Source organism: Leucopleurus acutus (genome assembly GCF_964270905.1).
Source record: "Leucopleurus acutus genome assembly, chromosome: 10".
Classification (NCBI taxonomy): Eukaryota; Metazoa; Chordata; class Mammalia; order Artiodactyla; family Delphinidae; genus Leucopleurus; species Leucopleurus acutus.
Window position 1 is genome coordinate 36,429,374 of NC_139153.1, and position 19,994 is coordinate 36,449,367.

General features: G+C 52.2%; 1 protein-coding gene across 4 annotated transcripts in view; it reads left to right on the forward strand.

Annotated features, from left to right (window-relative positions):
• Positions 1 to 19,994, forward strand: part of LOC309967535 (store-operated calcium entry regulator STIMATE) — a gene marked incomplete at its 5' end in the record, with an annotated part of 55,633 nt that overhangs the window by 30,587 nt on the left and 5,052 nt on the right. For all 4 annotated transcript variants that reach the window (XM_082848248.1, XM_082848249.1, XM_082848246.1 and 1 more), the window contains 6 exons: positions 5,247 to 5,295; positions 7,357 to 7,452; positions 10,880 to 11,001; positions 16,072 to 16,184; positions 17,225 to 17,302; positions 18,050 to 18,199. In XM_082848248.1, coding sequence (XP_082704374.1) covers positions 5,247 to 5,295; positions 7,357 to 7,452; positions 10,880 to 11,001; positions 16,072 to 16,184; positions 17,225 to 17,302; positions 18,050 to 18,199 — 608 coding nt within the window. The remainder of the gene's footprint in view (positions 1 to 5,246; positions 5,296 to 7,356; positions 7,453 to 10,879; positions 11,002 to 16,071; positions 16,185 to 17,224; positions 17,303 to 18,049; positions 18,200 to 19,994) is intronic.

The window sequence follows — 19,994 nt, forward strand, 5'->3', positions numbered from 1 at the left end:
TCCTCAATTGCAGAGTTGGTGGGAGAGATTGACAGAGTCAGGGGAGGAGACTATGGAGGCCCCAGAGGTGAGGAGACTTCCATTCTATGCAGAAACGGGGAAGCCAGGCAGGACTGGCAGGGTGGGCAGGAGATACGACTCTGCGGGACCAGGCTGCACTTGGAGGGTCACTGGGGGCCAGGGCTGGGGGAGGAGGCTGATGAACCCTTGGCATAGAAACCCTGAGAGGGGGGGCTTCTCCCCAAGGGTCAAGCAGAGGAAGGAGAGCCTGTGGAGGGAGGAGAGAGCCATTGGGAGGTAGAAAGGAGCCACAGAGGAACACTCAGAACATTGGGGGGATTCCTAGAACCCTTCTAGAACCCTGAGCTGCCTGCAGGCGCAAGAGGGCGGCTGGTGTGGAGAGGTCAGGTTGTGGCTGGCAGACCCTAGGTCACACGCTTCTCAGAGACCAGGACCAGGATGGGGTGGCTGGGCCCCAGGTCTGGGAAGAGTGGACACAGAGGAGAGGAGAGGGAAGACGGTCCAGGACAGGGCCTGCAGGGTGTGGTTTGCTTTCCTGAGCACGTGTTTTGTGCCAGCTGCTTCCACCTGTTTTCTCTTGTTTAATTTTGAGGTCAACCTGCTAGATCATAGAGGCCCCCTTCCTTTTTTTCTTTTTACATAAAGTCACATAGTAGCAGAGGACTCACAGCGCGTCTCTCTGGCTATTGACCACTACTGCTTTTCTGGCGATGGGGCCCCATACCTGTCTCTGGGACGTGTGTGCATGAAGGCAGACAGCCTGCTGGGAGCCCCCCAAGGGCTGCGCGCCCCAACGGCCCCCTTGTCTGTCCCCCACTCTCAACACCCCCCCACCCCCCCTTCTTTGTCTCACGAGGGCCTCTCTTGGGCGCTGCTCCGTCAACTTTGGGTTCCAGCTCCAGTGTCGCGGAGTGTCAGGGGCCTGACCTACCTTTGAGGTGTGCCTGCTTCCCCTCCACTAGCCCTCCGGCCTCAGGGGACGTTGGTGGATACGTTAGAAAGGATGGATTGCCCTTTGCTTTGCCCTCTTGCACCGTCTGTGTTCTCTCCATCCTGTGGAAGCACCAGGAATTGAGAAAAGATCGGTTGTCCGAGGGCTGAGCCTGAATCACTCTCTGGAGCTTCTGGGGGAGCAGCTGCCACAGCCCCGTGGGGAACAGGCCTGTTTGGGAACGGTTACCTGGCTCGTCGTCCATCAGGGACCCGGAGGCAGCTCCTCATCTCTTACCTGCAGAGAAGTCTTGTGTCCCCTCAGTTTCCCACCTTTCACCACCACCAAACCAGAACCAGAAGTGCAGTGGAACAGTGTAAGTTCCCAGCTCTGGAGTTGTCCTGGACTGTTCTCTTCCTCTCACACCCCCCCATCCACCCTGTCGGCAAGTCCTGTCGGCTTAGTGTTGAAGATACAGCCAGGATCCCACCTCCTGTCGTCCTCTCCTGCTGCTAGCTGGCTAAGCCACCGCTGCCTCGCCGTGGGTTCTCATACTGGTCTCCCTGAAGGCTGCTCAGCACAGCAGCAGGGGTGAGCCTATTCGACTATAGGTCACAGCGTCCTGCCCTGCAGCTGCCCCCCCGTCACTGCAGGCAAAGGGGAGCCTTTGCTTCCTGGGCCACAGGCCTGGGAGGCCTGACTTCATGTCCCGTACTCCCGCCTATCCCTGGCCTCTTCCTGACGGCTATTCCGCAGACATGGGTGATTCTCACTGACTGATGCTCACCTTCCGGGCCTCCTCATCTGTCCCTGCAAACCCACTTCCCAGGCCCCTTCACTCCTTTCCTGCTTTCCTATCCCTTGTTGCTGCCTGACATGCTCTGTGTTTACTCCTCTCTCCCCCCTTGAAAGTAAGGAAGGTGGGGGGTTTTGTCTATTTTGTCGCCTGCTGAACTGGCCCCATAGCACAGCAGGCCCCTCAATAACACATGGCTGGGTGAACGGGATCTTCTGTTCTTTTCCAAATTAGATCTAGAGTAGCTCTCTTAATGCTTCTTCTTCCTTTAATTTAAAAAAAAAAAAGATTTTAGACTCATATATTCTAGGGAAAGGGCGTAGGACATGGAGAGGGAGAAGGCAGGAGCCACACGTCTGCTCTTCAGAAGAATCTGAATCCACTCTGAGTCCCGTGTAGGGTGCTCCCGCACACGGACAGCCTGCACACACCCTTCCTCTCCCTTTCTTGAACCAGAGCCCAGCTGTGAGTCACATCACTTCTCCCATGTCCCACTTTGCTGCATTAATACAAGTCTCTGACACAGGCTTGTCTTTTTTTTTTTTTTTTTTGAAATAAAAACAATATGAACATGGAAGAATGTTTAAACCATTCAGAATGATATAAAAAGTCTATGGGTCCCCTGACCCATAATTCCTTTCATCAAAGGAAGCCTTTGTTAACAGTCACTTACATATCCTAGGGAAAAAACCCCTGCGTAATACCAGCAGAAATATATATTCTTTAAAAATGGGTCTGAACAGAATCATGGTAGGCATATTATTCTGCAGTTTGTTAATATAATTTGGAAGTCTTTCCATATTAATCCATGCAGATCTACCTTGTTTCTAGTAACTGCGTGGTGTTGCCTTGTACCGTGATGTATATACCCGACCCCACATTGATGGCTTCTTCCTGGGTTTTTGTTATGACAGTGAAGACCTATATACATCTTGGCGTGTGCTGCAGTAAGACCTGTGCAACACGTACCTGTCAGTGCACTGCAGGTTAAGGGGTGTGGGTATTAACAGTTTTGATCGATATTGCCAGATGAATGCTTGGACTGGTTCATTCTTCTAGAGTGTGTTTTCTTCCCAGCTTTTTATTTCAAAAAATGTTAGACCTAAAAAAAAAGTCTAAATAAATTTAATGAATACACAAATGTCCTTCATCTAGGTTTATCAATTACTGTGTTGCCACATGTATTGGTGTGCTAAGGCTGCCATAACAAAGTATAGAATGGGTGTATTAAAAAACAGAAATTTATTTCCTCATGGTTCTGGAGTCTGCAAGTCCCAGGTCAAGGTGTCAGCAGGTTTGGTTTCTCCTGAGGCCTCTCTCCTTGGCTTGCAGGTGGCTGTCTTCTCACTGTGTCCTCACATGGTCACCCCTCAGTCTGTGTGTGTGTCCTAATCTCCTTATAAGGACACCAGCTATGGTGGATTAGGGCCCACCCATGGACCTTGTTTTACTTTTATTACCTCTTTTAAGACCCTGTCTGCAAGTAATCACATTCTGCGGTCCTGGAGGTAGGACTTCTTCATGTGAAATAGGGGGGTGGGAGGAGGAATACAATTTGGCGCGTAACACCATATTTGCTTCTCTTTACTTATTGTATATTATATTAATATAATTATAAATATTATATAATTACTTTGTATTTATTTATAATTATAGTGTAATTATTTATAATTACAAGTTATACCATTTATAATATATTTATTATATATAATTATCATAAATAATGTATAATTTTCCCCCTAAACCACTTGAAAGTAAATTGTACCCATTCTGGTAGTTTAGCATGTACCTCCTAAGAATGAGGACATTCTTCCTGGGTTATGTTTTGATGTCCTTTCTTTTATGCTGATGGGGACAGACTCCCCTGAGGAGAAGAACACATGAGCAGGAGGCGCTCTGGCCCTGCCTGTGGGCTTTCCCTCTAGATGGCTTGTCCTGGCCCAGCTCCCTCCGCATCTCCTTCCTGAGCCCCCAGCCCCTCAGCCCAGAGGGTGCTTGCAGAACCTCTGGGCCTCCCTCAGCTCCTCCCTCAAGACTCTTCGGCCTTGTTGATGTTTTGGATCTGTCATGTGTCAACGGGATGAGAGCCCTCCTCACAATTTCATCTGCTTTTTGGTCTCTCTATCAAAATGTCTCTAAACACCAGACATTTCATTTCTGTGCATAGACAGTCCTTGCTTTGCAACCCAGGGGCTGCCTGTATTTATTTAGAGAAGGAGGGCTTATTGATTGGCCACCCGTTTCTCTCTCCCTGCCTTCCTCTTCCTGCATCCTCATTGCAGCTTGGGGCTCTGCCAGAAGTCTGTTCTTGCCTGCTACCATCGTGTCTGTTTCTTCCTCGGTACTTCTGTGTGGGAGAACATCACACATGCGGCACTTGCATTGTTTGTTTTAGTAGATAGAGTCGTTGTAGAAATAAGTCTGCCTAGGGCTTCAGTGGAGGACAAGACACTTAGAACTTTTTTGTTTCCTTCAGTGTAAACGGTTATGTCTCAGACCCACCTGAGGTGAAGATGTCAGTCTGGGGAGCCCTTTGCCATTCGACGTGGTCAGGCTGTTGCTGAATGAGCGTCCCGCCTCCACTGCCTGGTGCTGGGACACAATCAGCATCCTTGCTCAGTCCTCTCCACCTCCAGAAACCCACCATCTACACAATTCAGAGCCACTTTTCCACCATTTCCACTGTGTCTTTGCCTCTGCTTAGGTCTCTTCCCTGGCTTTTCCTTCCCGGCAGGATTCATTCCAGGCTCCTTGGCCTGGCACTCAGGACGCTGCTCAACCTGTCTCCCTTGTTACCTGCTATATTAAAGCCAAATCAAATTATGCCACACACACTCTGTCACGTCATGTCCCTGTGCCTGTCAGCTCATGGTGTGTGCTCTGTCCAGAACGGCTGTTCTCTCCCCTCCCTGGTCCGTTTGCTAGCCTCGTCCCCGGTCCCCAGGACTGGGCTTGGCCACCTTCCTGACTGGTGCCTTTCCTCCAGGCAGGCAGGCGGGCTCCTGCCTTCACTCTGCCTCAGACTTATCTGTTCTCAAGCGCTCGCCACCCTTGCGGGTACGTGTCTACCCTCCCCTACAGCTGCCTCTGCCTTTGTCTCCACAGTGCCTGGCTTGGAGCCGGCGCTCTGTGAACGTTTGGGTGGGTGGGCGGATGGATGGGTTTGTCGTTGGACCCTGAACTTAGAAGTAGCTACATTCCCCTTTGCGGTTTCCAGTCCCTGTCTGAGAGACCCTTGTCACAAAGAAGAAAATGCGATTTTCCACATGCTGTGAGGAGCCACTCTTCCTAAGTAGCCAGTTCGGAAGAGTCCCCTGGTCGGTAGCAACAGGGCCTCTGAGACCTTCATGGCTGCTTGCACATCGTCCCATGTTAAAGAGCAAGTACCCTGACTCAGTGGTTTTAAACACTGAGTGTGCCGAGAACCCCCAGCTTGTTAAATGCACTTTGCTTCCTTATCACTGTAGAAAGGTACTGAATATCTATCTTTTCTTTCAGTCAAACGCTTCAGAGAACCAAAGCATGAAAGACGTCCTTGGAGGATATGGTGCGTATTTAAATATTAACTCATTCCTAGAATGCTTTTGACTATTTGGGGGGTTTTTTGGGGGGGGCATGGAATGTGAGCAATTATACATAACATAAAGTGTTGAAATCCATTAGTCCAGTTAATCATCAGGAACTGTGTATAATTTGAAAGCACTTCTGTTTCTCCAGATAACTGTTGAGCCCACTATAGGGCTAGTGACAGCCATATGGTGGCGATTCTGTCATAACTCTGCTGTCTAGTTTTAGGAGGTGGAAGATGATACAGATGTATCGGTCCATGCTGCAGGCTTTGTTAGTTATGTCTGCCTGTTGTTGGACTATGTTAAATCTTTGGACTCTCTATGCATAAGCAAAAAAATCATCTAAATTTGGAGATAAGTCAAATGTACCATGTAGATGCCCCTCTCCCCAAAACTAGTCTTTCTTAGTCCCAGGATGACCTTGTGGCAACACTTTTTCCTTCATAGAAATGGTGGTTAAAGCTTCAGACATAGCTTCCAAAGACAAAACTCCAAAAAAATAAATCACTTAGAAGGAGACAGCCAGCTCCTCAGGACAACATAATGCCCTAAGAAGCCATCTTTCTTGCACCTGTCCTAACAATAGCTACTTTCCCTCCAGAGGAAACTTCCGATAAATCTCTGTGATAAAGGCCCCTTAATAAAATTATAAGCATATTCTTGATTGATCTTCAGTGCATTACTTCTCAATGTTGATAATTCGTTTTCATTTTCCACCGGTCAGTTTCTCTCAAGTCTGGGTATCTAGCTCAGGTGGGGGGCCTGGGGGAATGTGGAGTTGGGTTTTACACACAATCCCCTTTGGCAGCTCCTACTTTGCCGTGATTTTAGGAAATGATTTTCAGGCCTCAGTTGCAGGGTTGGTCTGGATAATCTCTAAGGTCTGTTCCAGCCCTGAGACCCATGCCTGTGTGCCCCCTTTATCACCCCTGTCAGTGGCCTGGCCCAATTCTGAATGCCCAGCCTGGGAGGCCAAGAGAGGCGACCACAATCCAAAGGTTCCTCGACCGCAGACTGTGAGTGGTCCCCAGGTGTTCATGGCCAAGGAGAAACTGAGGGCCCACGTTATCTCCATAGTGCTCCTGCCACCTGTCCCAGAGACTACCAACTTTGTTTTTTCTTTTCTGAAACTCCTGTCCTCTAGTCCAAGGGCTGGCAAGCTGTAATCCGCAGGCCCAATCTGACTGCTGTCTGTCTCCATAAATAGTTAGTAGGCTGCTAGTGACTGGCCACTCTTACAGTGCAGCAGCAGAGTGCGTAGTTGCTGCAGAGGACGATGGCCCGCAGCCTAAAATATCTACTCTCAGACCCTTTACTGAAAAGTTTGTCTGCCCCAAATGAGCCCGTTGTTAAGCGGCAGCAGCTGAAGGTTGTTTAGGGTTCCAGAGGCAGTGCTGGATGAGTGCAAGTCTTGTTAAGCTTGCACATCATTCAGCTTGTGTGTGAAGTCGGTTGGGAGCTCTTTAAAGTAGAGGCACCTCAGACCCCATCCAAAGCTGTGTTCAAGCATTTTGTTTTGAAGTAACAAAAATGAAAAAGTGAGGGCTTCCCTGGTGGCACAGTGGTTGAGAGTCCGCCTGCCGATGCAGGGGACATGGGTTCGTGCCCCGGTCCGGGAAGATCCCACATGCCGCGGAGCGGCTGCGCCTGTGAGCCATGGCCGCTGGGCCTTCGCGTCCGGAGGCTGTGCTCCACAACGGGAGAGGCCACAATAGTGAGAGGCCTACGTACCGCAAAAAAAAGGAAAAAAAAGAAAAAGTGAAAACACACATTTTAAACGTGTTTCTTGTGTTTAAATCTGTGTTATTAATCAGTGGCCTTTCAGGGATGCAGTGTTACGGTTTTGAAAGGGGGCTGAAACGCCAAGCCTGAGTTAGTCCCATTGTCCCAGGAAGAGGTGACTCGTAACTGGAAGTTTGGGGTCTCCCCAGTGGCTTTTTTCTTTTTTTTTTTTTCATGTTTCAGACTTATCATTTTCCCCAAATTGGTTATTACCCTCCTGTCAGAGTGATAATAAGTGCTGATTCTATTTTGTACAGGTTTTTAGACACTTCCAAACAAGCCATAGGAATGCTGTTCATCCACTTTGCAAATGTATACCTAGCAGATCTCACTGAAGAGGACCCTTGTTCACTGTAAGTGGCCCATAGTTGAGTGCAAACATCACCTGCCCCTCCATGCCTTGCTTTCTGCTGCAGTCATGTTCCCTCTAGCTTGGGGAGGGGGCAACTCCCCTTCGTCTCTGTGCTCATCTGAGAGATTGTTGTGTGCGTGCTGGGTGTTAAGGTTTTGCCCAGTGACAGTTGCCCTGTGCTCTGGCTTTCTGCTAATCAACCTAAGTTCTGTCCCTTGGCCTTCTAGTGCCTTTATGTCTCCCAGTTTCCAAGCAGCCCCTGGCAAAGCAGCATAATGCCCCAAAGGAGTGTCTGTGCTGGAGCAGTACACACAGGGACTTCTCTGTGGTGTCAGCCATTCAGGGTCAAAGCCATTGTTGACCATTTATTGATCAACGTTGACCTCTTTGACCTGAAGACCACGGGTGGTTCTGCCTTGTCAGTGCGGTCAGTGTGCCTTCCACACAGCCCCCAAAGCTGTCTGCCTAAAACCCCAGTTGGGCCATGATACCTGTCCTCCTTGCGGACAGCACCCGAACAGTGCCACTCTTAGCAGATGGAGTAGAAGAGGATGCTCCCCTTCCCTATCCTGGCTCCGTCTGCTGCCTTCCTCGCTCAAACTTAGTGCCCCAGCCATGCTGGGCTGCTCCTGGTGGCCCTCAACCCCACCAGCTGTCTCCTGCTTCTCTGCCTTTGCTCGCACTGCTCTCTGCCTGGAATGCCCCCCAGCCCTGCTGTGCCTCTGAGGAAGAGTGGGGTGGAGGGCTGGTGAGTCCCTTGCCAAGAGGTTCAGTGTATATTTAAGACCATTTGAACTGGATGATTCCTTTAAGCTTCTCTTGTTTGGTGACAGTGTGTAATTTTGAGATTTAGTTCAGGTCCCGATTCAGAAGGAGGTTGTAAAGTCTTCCCTCCCCGGGGTTTTTTACCTTAAGACCTGGATAGGTTGTAATCTGTTAGGGTGTAGTCCCACAGCATGGGGCCGGAAGGGCGATCCTCCCATAGGGCAGTTGGTTAGGAAAGGGCCTTGTTCTTCTAACCCTTGAGCCCAGCGGCAAGCTTGTGTCATCCTCTGGTGGATTTTCTTGGTTGGCCAGGATATGCTGAGAGCCAGCTGCTCACCCTGGAGGCACTGGGGTGAGGAACCCTGTCTCCTGGTGCCGCCTTGGTCACTGGTGGACTTTGACAAACTGAATCACAGCTGGGATGGAGAGGGGACTGCTGACAGATCTGGAGTGCTTAGCCAAAGGAGAAAAGGCCCAAAATGAAGTTAGGTGTGGTGAAAAGAGCCCTTGAATGGGAGGCCAATCAGCGGAAAGGCAGCTCAACTTCCCTGAGCCTCTGTTTCCTCATCCAGATCCCCAGGATCACCATGAAGGTTTCATGAGATGATGAGTACATGCAACGTTGGAAGTCATAGAGGCACTTGCCAATGAAGATGTTAATAGCTCAATCAGAGGATATTGTCGTTAAAACATAGGAAAGACAGGTGAGCTCCAGCAGTCGGTTGAAGAGCTGTTGGAGGGAGACTAGGCAGGCAGAGCAGGCCTTGCCCCACAGAGTGGAGAGGTCCTGGCCTGTGGAACAGCAAGTGCTGCAGCAGGATTCATTGCAGCCCCATCATCCGTGAATAGCCCTGTGACTTTTTACAAGTGGGGGAAGGGTTGGGCTGGACCTGGGGCATCTTGGTACTCTACAGACCTAGAAGGGAAGCCAGTCAATTCAGGGAGAGGAGAAGTGTACAAACAGAGGAGGGTGAACAACTTCCTGTGGCTGCAGGGGTGCCCCGTGCTGGGGATGCTGCTCTGGGTGGCAGTTTGGCTTTTGTGACATCCGAGGGGCTATGATTCTAACAGCACATTTGTGTGGCACTTAATACGTGGCAGGCACTGTTCACGTATGTTGACTCGTTTGATCCTCGTAACAGCCCTGCAATATAGATACTTGGATTATCCTCATTTACAGTTAGAGAACTGAGGCACAGAGAGATTTATATAACTTAATTGAGTTCACACAGCTCAAGAGTGACGGAGCGGGGATTTGATCCCAGCCAGTCTGGCTCCGGGACCCACAGGATACCCTGTTGGCTGCCAGTGTCACCTGTGTTGAGCATAGAGTCTAGAGCTTTCTGTCTTTATTCCTAAGGCCTGGCACACAGTAGACTCGAATCAGTGTTTGGTGAGGGATGAATGAACTAATGCATGCATGTGTATCAGGTTCTCTTGATATTTTCAGGATGGGTCCCAGATGTCAGAACCACTTGAAACCAATGCAGTTTAAGCATCTGAGAGCAGCTTTAGCCTAGGGCCAGAGCTCAGCTGTGAACTTGGAGAAACTGCCTGGGAAGCAGTCGCTATGTTCTCTGGTCTGTGGTCTGAGAGTGACCCCTTGTGATTTTAAAGAGGAAGGGCAGGCAGGAAGAAAAGGCCGTCCCCTCCCTCTGGTCTTCTCGCCACTCCAGGGCACTGGCAGCCGCCCCCTTCCCCCCTCAGCACATGCTCCCTCAGGTTTCAGAGTGCTGTGCATGTCACTGAGGCCGCTGAGGCTGGGCCTTGGGGCTGGGGCCATGGGCCTGCATAAAATGTCTCAAGCCTGAGCAGCTCAGCAGTGCCGCAATTGGTCTGTGGTATCCAGAGCTTCCCTAGGGGGGTTTCCTAGCCATGTGGCATCTAGAGGGCTAGCACCTGACCCCGTGACTGCTTGTCTCCTGCTTTGTCTGGAGAGCTGCAGCCTGTGTTCAGGGCCCTCGAGGGAAGGCCAGTGAGCCAGGGGCCTTTCCTTGGTGAGGGAAGGAGTGTGTGTCGGACAGATGAAAACAGACCCCACGACAACGAGAGGTCAGGGTGGGCATGCTCTTCTGACCCTCCTCTCCTTCCTCCATCATCTTGTCTTTTCCATGGGGGGTTAAGCTCTCTCTTTAGAAATATTTACTTGTGCTTGCTTCCATGGCAGGCTCTGAAGCACAGGGATGAGCAGGGGCCACAGGGCCCTGCCCTCTTTGGTCTAGGAAACCCCGGGGGCCATTTCCTGAACTGCTCTGCTGCAGCAGCACGGTCTCGGGGCCTTGGGAGGGCTGGGCCTCCAGGGAGTGAACAGTTATGGCACAAATTATTTTTATCGATTGAGTTCTGTTTTGCTACCGGCCTCCTTGGCTGCTTCCAGGCACTCTGTCCCAGTCTTCGTTTGGCAGGAACACTTGAGGGCTTTTGAGTTTCTTGGTCGCTCCTCCATCCACTTTGAGCAGTGCACTGTCCCGGGGCGTGAGGCCTTCCTGGGCTCCCGGAGGTGAGCCCTGCAGCCTCTTGCACAGGCACACTGGAGGCTCCCACCTCCCAGAACAGGACCAAACAGTGCTGGGTCCCCAGCCTTGACCTTGGCCCTGGAAGCACGTGGGCCCAGCTCCCTGGGTGGTGTTTCCTGATGGTGCCACTGTGCCCTCTCCTCACAGGTACCTCATCAACTTCCTCCTGGACGCCACCGTGGGCATGCTGCTCATCTACATGGGCGTGCGCGCCGTCAGCGTCTTGGTGGAGTGGCAGCAGTGGGAGTCCCTGCGTTTTGGCGAATATGGTAACGTACCACGGACGCTAGACAGGGCTGTGGAGGGGGCTTCCTGGAGGGGGCTCTGCTCCTTGCCCCATACAGCCCTCCAGGCCATTGGGTTCGGAGAAGGTCCAAGAGCTGGTGGCTGTGTCCTCTGTGTGGTGGGGAGGCTTGTTCTGGAGCCTGAGCTCCAACCTCCTGCCACATGCCCGAGGCAGGTGGGTGCCTGCTTCGCTGCCTAGGCTCCTAGGAGACAGGAGACACCCTAGAGGCAGGGAGGGGCACAGCCCTCACCTGCAGGGCTGTAAGGCCACCTCACTCTGCCACAGTTCCCACCAGGCTCATACCACCTGCCCACCTCACTAGAGAGATGGGAGGCGGCTCTCAGTTTGGGAGTTGCCCCTCTTTTTGCTGCATGTCCGTGCTTGTCCTGTCACTGGGCCATTCCACTACTGGGGTTCACAAGGTCAGGCCTGGAGTGTCCATCCCCCCACCCTGGGGCCAAGTCACCTTGCTGACCGTGGGCTGCCCCCACCCCAGCATCCGGCATGTACGGTCACCAGGGACACCAGGTGAATCCTCAACTCACAGAGACACAGCTTGAAACAGGTGACCTGGGGATGCTGGCCCAGCTTTGACCCACTCCATCTTGCCATACCCCATGGGATATAGCCTGGGTAGGAAGCTGCCTTCATGCTGGCTCCGGGCACAAATGCAGTGCCTTTTACTTGGTACCCCCAGAGAAACAGCTCGATGTGCCCTCAGCAGGGCTGCTGGTGAGAGGGGCTTCTTTTGGCCTTGCCCCGCTCTGGGGATTTAGCTGTCTCCCACCTTCACAACAGGCCTTGCTGTCTGGAGCCAGGAGCTCCCGTTCATGGGAACAACATCAGTGGAGCCTTTGCCATGAGAGGGGCACGTGGGACAAGAAGGAGGGATTCTGTGATGGAACAACCGTGGGATTCTGGATCCCACTCTCCGTTCCTGGTCACACCTCCCGAAGAGCTCATGGCTCTGGGCCCAATGGCCGCTCACTCCTACATGGCTGAAGACTCACAAGGGACTGACATTTAAAAGGGGAGCCGGTCCGTGGAGCTGGCTGTGAGTGCCTTGGGTATTTCTAGAAATCTTAAGTAATTGTTTGTCTCCATTGACGGGAGATGAGCTCAGGGAAGGGCTTTTCTTAGCCTTGTTACTTGATGCCTGATGAGTCACTGACTTAAGATAGTGTCCGACACACAGCGTGCGCCCCTGTGTCTCCAGGGAGGGCTGCAGAGAAGCTCCAAGTCACTGACTCCTCAACTTGGAGGATGGAGATGGACCACAGCGCACATGGACCAAAGCAACATCATTCTCATTTATAGGATAGGCATCCACAGGGGTTGAGTGACACAGGAAGCTCACCCAGACAGTGCACAGCTTGGAGGGCCTCTTGGCTACTACACTGAGATGTGCAATCCTTCCACCATCTCCAAGAGCAGTGCTCATAGCTTCTTCTTTGCTGTTAAGATCCCTTCCGGAAGGCAGGGCTCTCGACTCAACTGTAGCTGAGCAGTGCTATGAGAGAGCCACTCATAGCCAGTCATGCCTCTCAGTGACCTGGGAGTGGAGGCCAAGTCTGGTCCTGATACGCTGGACATTATGGTACCACCTATTCCCAGTGTGTTTTGTTTGCATCCTTAAGAGAGATTGAAAGGAAGAAGGCAGTGGTTGTTTAAACCTCTTGTTTCCATGCCACCCTCCTCCACCCACTTAGCCTGCCTCAGCCCCTGCCCTTGCGTCATCCCACCCCTGCCTTTGGGAACCAGAGTCTTCAAGCCAGGGTGTTTCCACGTGAAGCTGCCCTTTATCGAGGACCGTCCGGGTCCTCCCTCCCCAGGCTGAGGAAGGGTGGTGGATGTCAGTTACCTGGTTTCTATTTCTGTCAATTTCTATTATTTTTTCTTGCTGGCTAAAACAAATTACCCACAAAACTAGTGGCTTAAAACAACACAAATTTATTATCTTACTGTCTGTAGTTCAGAAGTCCGACATGGGTCTCATGGACTAAAACCAGGGTGTCAGCAGGACTGGTTCCCTCTGGCGTCTCTAAGGGGAGAATCGGTTTCCTTGCCTTTTCCACATTCTGGAGGCTACCTACATTCCTTGGCTCGTGGCCCCTTCCTCCATTTTCAGGGCCAGCAGATGCAGGCTGACTTCCTCTCATATCATATCGCTCTGACCTTCCCCCACCTCCTTCCACTCTAAAGTGCCCTTGTGATTACATTGGGCCCACCTGGATAGGCCAGGCTGCTCTCTCTTAGTCAGCTGATCAGCAGCCTTAATCCACTTGCAGCCTTGAGTCTCTGCCACAGTAGCTCCATAGTCACGGGTTCTGGGGATTAGGTTGTGGACATTATTCTACCTATTGCACCTGTTAACCGGCCCATCCACTTGAGGCAGTAGTTCCAGGTAGGCCACAGAGCTCTCTTCTCAGGTGAGAGAAGAAAAGGGGCTTGTTTTCTAGGTGTTTCCATGGTCCCTAGAAGAGAAGGTGAACTTGCTAACAAAAACATGGGCCGTGGGGAATAGACCACACAGCCCTGAGGGGCGAGACAGGGTCCAGGGAGTACGTGGTGTCTGCAGTCTGAAGACCAGGCTGCTCTTCCTTAGGCAGAATCCCTGAAAACGAGGTCTCTGTCCTTTGGGCACCAGTGGTGTGTGGACTTTGCTGCCCGCCGCTGTCCCTGTGCTCCCTCCAGAGACCTCTCTACAGACTACAGACGTGTTCCGTCCTTTTGGTCCCATCCATCCCTGTGATTTATCCTGAGGAAATAATCCAACAAAAACAAACGCCCACATACCTCAGTGTGTCCAGTGTGGTAAAAAGCAGAGCACGCGAGAATGCCTGGCTTGTCTGTCCTTAAAAGACGAGGCTGTGGACAGACTCTCAAATGAAACAAACCAGAAAAACCAGCTCATGTGCGCTCACTCCAGCTGTGGCTACGAGGGCTGGATGCTTGGAGGAAACGGTGTGTGAGAGTGGGGTCACATGTGACTTTTTACTTTTTTTTCCGCCATGTATTTATTTATGTTTGTTTATTTATTTATTTATTTTTAGCTGCCTTGGGTCTTCGTTGCTGTGCATGGGCTTTCTCTAGTTGCGGCAACTGGGGGCTACTCTTTGTTGTGGTGCGCGGGCTTCTCGTTGTGGAGGCTTCTCTTGTTGCGGAGCATGGGTTCTAGGCACGTGGGCTTCAGTAGTTGTGGCGCACAGGCTCAGTAGTTGTGGTGCACGGGCTTAGTTGCTCCGTGGCTTGTGGGATCTTCCTGGACCAGGGCTCGAATCCGTGTCCCCTGCGTTGGCAGGCAGATTCTTAACCACTGTGCCACCAGGGAAGTCCTCACCGTGTTTTTAGACTTTCTTACTCCAGCATCTACATGAAAAACAGAGGCAGCTGCCTCTTAAGTTGTGGCTCTGAAACTCAGAGCAGTGGAATTCAGGGGGCAGTGTGAGGCCCCCTGAGAAGGAAAAGCATCTTCTTTTTCTGTCGGCCACTTAAAACTTGGAGCAAATGAAGTGAGCATGCTCTGAGCAAGTATATTTTCTTTTGATATTAAATGTTAACTCGTTATGTTGACTTTTAAACACACTAGTCCCAATTCAGACTAGATTGGGATTCAGTCCCAATCCTACCAAGTGCTTCTGTCTGACTGTCCCCCGTTTCACTTAACAGTTTTTAACAAGTATTTTCAGCTGCTGTTCTTGAGGACTTTCCTCAATAACATCAGGTAGTTTACCGAAAGGATTACAAAACTCCATTAAAAGTCTAGTTAGGAGAGATTGCACTTCTGAAATGGCTTTTTGGCTCAAATGTGAAAGTAAATAGGACACCGCAGAAGAGGCAGTGACGTCTTCCTGCATGTTTTCTGTGCACTTCTCCAGAGGTTTTCCAGAAAAGGGAATGGCCTGGGGTTGTGTCCATTACGGCTGCTGGAAGGTGTCCACTGGGTTTCCACCACATACAGCTGGCAAGGCTGCGGGCCTCCGGCACCCATGCTGGACAGGGATTGCTGCAGAAACTGCAGAATCAAATGAGAAGCCGGATGTTCCTCTGGAGGCCAGATTCTCCTCACAGCCTGGATTGGGGCCTTTGTCTTCCCTGCAGCGTTACTCTCTAGCCCTCTCCGGGCCAACGTGGTCACACAGCTCCGGCAGGGCCTCCAGAGTGGCCCCTGGCGGCGTCCCCCCACCCCCCCACTCTCCCCTGGGTCTCTCGCTCTGGAGGCGTTTGTGGCTCCCAGGGACTCACCCATCCCTTGGGTTCTGCCTGTCACTGAGGATGTAGGATGTTCCCTGGAGGGGTCCTCCACCCTTCATCAAGTCCCTTTTGAAACTTTCTGGAGGCACTGAGTGTCCCCCAGTACGGACTGTTGGATTCCTGTGATTCCTGTGCTGTTTCTCAAGCACAGTGACCAATGGGATCACAGACGGACCTTTGTCACAGCACCTCCTCACCTTGGCTCCTCTCTTTTCTTCCATGTCCCCAGCCCAAGGTGTTTTGGGGTGCCCCCCTAGACAGAATCTGAATTTCCCCAGAGTCAGGTTTCTGCTTTCAGGGCTGAGGGCAGCAGGAATGGCCGGGAGAGTGGGCCAGGGGTAGGAGGCAAACAGAGAGGTCATTTGCTGCCTTCATGATTCAAACCCTCAGCCTGCTCATGGACGGGGGAAAGGATGGGTAGCACTACAGCCACTGGAAAAATCAACAACGGATAATAATAGCAGTCTTGCTTAACACAGCCTCTGCTGCCAGTGGACAAAAAGAGCCAGCTTTTCTGAGCTCCAGCAATGGGCACTTACTAACTTTAGTGCTTTGTAATTATATCTTGGGCTGTCTTGGAAGAAAGGCCACTTTGGTGTCTCCAAATTAGGAATTCTCTGATTTTGTTTAAAACACCCACACTTGTTTGTTCGGCCGAGCTGATTCTTGGTGCTCTGGAGGGCTCATTCAGGAGCTCTGGGGTGGGGTGGGGTGTGAGGGCTCACAGGAGCTGTGGGCAGTGGGGGGGGCGGGGCATTGGTGTCTGCGCCCCGCGTGACCAAGCCCGCTCTCCCTGCAGGAGACCCTCTGCAGTGCGGAGCCTGGGTTGGACAGTGTGCCCTTTACATCGTGATCATGATTTTTGAAAAATCTGTCGTCTTCATTGTCCTCCTCATACTTCAGTGGAAGAAGGTTTGCCTCCTGTTCCCTTCTTTACCAGCTCCTCGAGACGCTAAGCAGGACAGTACTCCCCGACCCCAGCCCTATTGGGAAACCAAATTGGTTGTTGTTGTTGTTGTTTTTAACTCCATGAATACACCTGGATTGGTTCTGATGGGGCAGCTCCTGGCTACCTATCAAGAGCAGTAACTTGTCAGTTTTTTACGTAGCATCCTTCCACTTCGGCCATACACGTCTGCTCTAGATTAAGCCTTGGAATATATAAAGCCCATGAAAATACAGTCCCCACCCTGGGCTTGCTTACGGTGGTCGGTTGACTGTAAGTGTTGTCAGTGGGTGTTCTCTCCGTTTGCAGGTGCTTCCTCATACACCTCTCTTGGCCAGTGGTTTAACCGAGCCTTTTGGTGCCACAGGCAGTGTGGCTGGTCGCAGGTTCCCATGGTTCCTAACCCTGCCCTCTGGCCCCAGGGCTGTGCAGTTAAGCTTCCACTGCCCACAGGAAACCAGCCAAAGAGACTCTGGGGACAAGTAACTCAGATCTTGGCCTGCTTTCGTTTTATTTGTGGCTGAGATTTATTTTTTTAAGAAAATAAACCAAGGCTTTTGGGAGCTGTTGCCCTTCAGGAGGCGGTTGGGGTGCAGGGTTCCTGCTAGAAAGTGGTCGGCACCTCATTGCTAGTAGCTGTGATGAGCGCCCACCAACCTCCTCCTCTCCTCATACTCTCCAACCCCACCCCGTGCCTGCTTCGTAAAGTGCTTCCCGCCCCACCCCTGTCCCCCATCCCCGCGTCGCTTCGCTTCTCAAGCACTAACCGCTCCCAGTGGTCTCCAAGGGCGTCAGTCCCTTGTTAGCTGTCAGGTCTGGGGGCTGTGCGGCCCTGGGTGTGAGGTGCTGTTCTCATCAGGGCTCTGGGGGGAGTGTCTAAGCTAAGCCCCCTCGCAAGGCCTCGTGGGTGATTTCCAGTGCCGCATCAACCCCCCACTCCCCCACCCGTGCCCCAAACTTTCTCTGGGGTCTCCTCCACCCTCACTGAGTCTGCTTCTCTTTACAGGTGGCCCTGTTGAATCCCATTGAAAACCCAGACCTGAAGCTGGCCATCGTCATGCTGATCGTCCCCTTCTTTGTCAATGTCAGTGCCTTGTTGCATTTTTTACCGTTTGCCCCCTGCATTCCCGCGTCTGTCAGAATTCTGAGTCTGATGGAGAACACACCTTATAGCCCTCGGGTCCCTCCATGCAAGCATTTGCCACCTCCTCTCCCCACCCCGGACCTGGAAATAGCAGGATTGCTTCCTCAACATGCACATCCCTGCTCCGGGGCCTCTGTGCAAAATGAAGGGTTCTGGGATCTTTGTCTTGCCCTCCCTGCTCTGTGTGTAACAGCAGCTTCTAGATTAAGATTAAGATCGTCAGGAATTCACCCCCGTCATTTATTCCTGACCGCAGGGCTCCAAGAGGAACTCATGAGCACTCTGGCTAGAAATTAAGAAATAAGAAAAGAAAACGGTAAAGGAACCTGGGGATGACAGATGTGGCAGGTGTGCCGGCCAACTGCTCGGCCCAGGGGAGGAGCCCCCACTAGGAGTCCGGAGACCTTGGTTCAGGCCCCGCTCTGCCAACTGCTGCGGCACCCGGAGCAGGCTGTCCCCATCAGTCACCACCACAGAACCCCTTGGGGTGAAACAGAAGAAGGGACATAGAGATTGGGAATCTCTTCGTAGACTGCTGAGAGAGAGAGCAGGGGGCCCGGATGTTTTCCTTTCCCTGGTTCTCGATGCTGTGATCTGGAGCAGGGGTGAGAAGGATGGGTGTGGGGCTGCTCAGCTTGGTTTCACAAATGGCTTATCCCGGAGTAACCTGCACTTTCCTTCCCCCAGGCTCTGATGTTTTGGGTAGTGGACAATTTCCTCATGAGAAAGGGAAGGACGAAAGCTAAACTAGAAGAAAGGGGAGCCAACCAGGACTCGAGGAACGGCAGCAAGGTCCGCTACCGAAGGGCCGCGTCCCACGAGGAGTCGGAGTCTGAGGTAGGGCCGAGCCCTCGTGCCGCTGACCCAGGAGGGGTCTGGTCTCGTGTTTGCATCTGTCCTTCTCTTGAGTGCTGAGTCACGGCGCCAGCCAGCGGGAGGGAGAGGAGGCTGACAGCTCCCATCCAGCCTGGACCCACCCCTGCTGTCCCATGGGCCTTCCTAGGGCTGGGAGCTGGAGTATCTGTTGGGGGTGGCCCGCCTCCAGTAGCCCCTCTGTCAGTGGAGAAAGACAGGAAAGGGAGGAGCTGCCTTGTTCCAGGGAAGCTGTCAAGGATGTGTGGGCCTGGTCGTCGACCTTTAAGCATCAAGGCGTTTGAATCCCTGCCTGTCCAAAGAGCAAGGGAAGTGTTGGCTAAGCCACCAGGAAACTTCTGTAGGAGTAGCCAGACCTCCCAGGGAGAACCTTACCTCCCCGTATTTTCAAGTTTCCTGAGTTCAAATATTTGGACTTCAGGGAGATTGGTGGTCATAAATAGGAGCCTGGAGGCGACGTTGTGTGTCCTAGGCAGCCCACAGCACTCACTTTGCACCTGCACTGCGCTGTGGGATGGGGGCTACAGAAATGGCTGAGGCCTTCAGACTTTTGGACAAGGAAGATGACAGCCTGCACAGCCCATCGTAGCACTCTGCGATAAGTTCTGAGATTGAGGCGTTGACAAAGCCCTGTGAGGACTTGGAACAGTTGGTTTAGCTCTTGGGGGCGTCCTGGAGGGAGCTTTGAAAGCTGACTAGATGGAGGACAGAGGGGAAGCCCGTCTCTTCTCTAGGTGTCCCTGGAATCTGGCACGAGGCCTGTCGGGTTGTAACAGCGCAGTGAACATTAGGTGAATGACAAACTGTGTTTCAGGCAGAAGCAGCTGCTCCTGAGCGGTTGTGGTCATGTGGTTTGGCATTTGGGTACTAATGTGAAATTCACTGTAGCCAGAGTAGCATATATTCCGGAGGGTAGGACGGAATGACAAGAAGTAGGTACAGGCAGAGGATTGAGCTAGCTGGGCAAGGTGCTTTGAGATCCAGGGTGAGGAATCGGAATGTGCTTGTGCAGCAGATAGGGAGCCAGAGTGTTTGATCAGGGGACCAAGACTGGAGGCAGGAAGCCCTGCAGGGAGGGGTGGTGAGACCACCCTGCCCGGGAAGAGAATGAGCTCCCCTTGCATAGGTGCGCTTCGGGCCTCTCCATCCTGACCTGGGCTGTGCCAGTCCTTGCCTGGTGCTCTGAGGTCTGTGGAGCCAGGCAGGTGGGCGGTGAACGAGTGTCTGCCCTGGATGCCCTAGCTGCGTGGCTGCATCGTTCTGGGGGCTCAGAAGAGCGGAGGGCTTCTGTTTGTCTTCAGCAGTTTACCAGGTTGGCTCAGAGCAGACACTCTGAAATCTCCCTGCTTTATGTTGTGCCCCACAGGTGTTTTCCTTTCAGAACGGGGCTTTTCAGTCTGCTTTTGCTGTATTTGAACCAATTTCAAGGACCTAGGACTCCATGTGTGAAGACTGGGCTTTTTTGCCAGGATGACCGTAGGCTAAGTTTGCTCTGACGTGGGTTCTGTCACAGCCGGAGGTTGGATGGAGAAGCGGGAGCAGAGGGGAGGCGTATCGACTCAGCACTGGTATCAGTAGCCCGTGGATGCACGTGGTGTAAAAAAAAGTCTGGGGTGGGCCAGCTTGTCTCACTCTGTAAAGAGGGCCTCCCCATCACCGTCTCCTAGAGAAACCCGACACTTGAGGCCTCCTAGACAGGCTGGCATTCTGTGCTGGCGTCCAGGGTGGGTAGGTGAAGAGGGCACTGCAGGCAGTGACT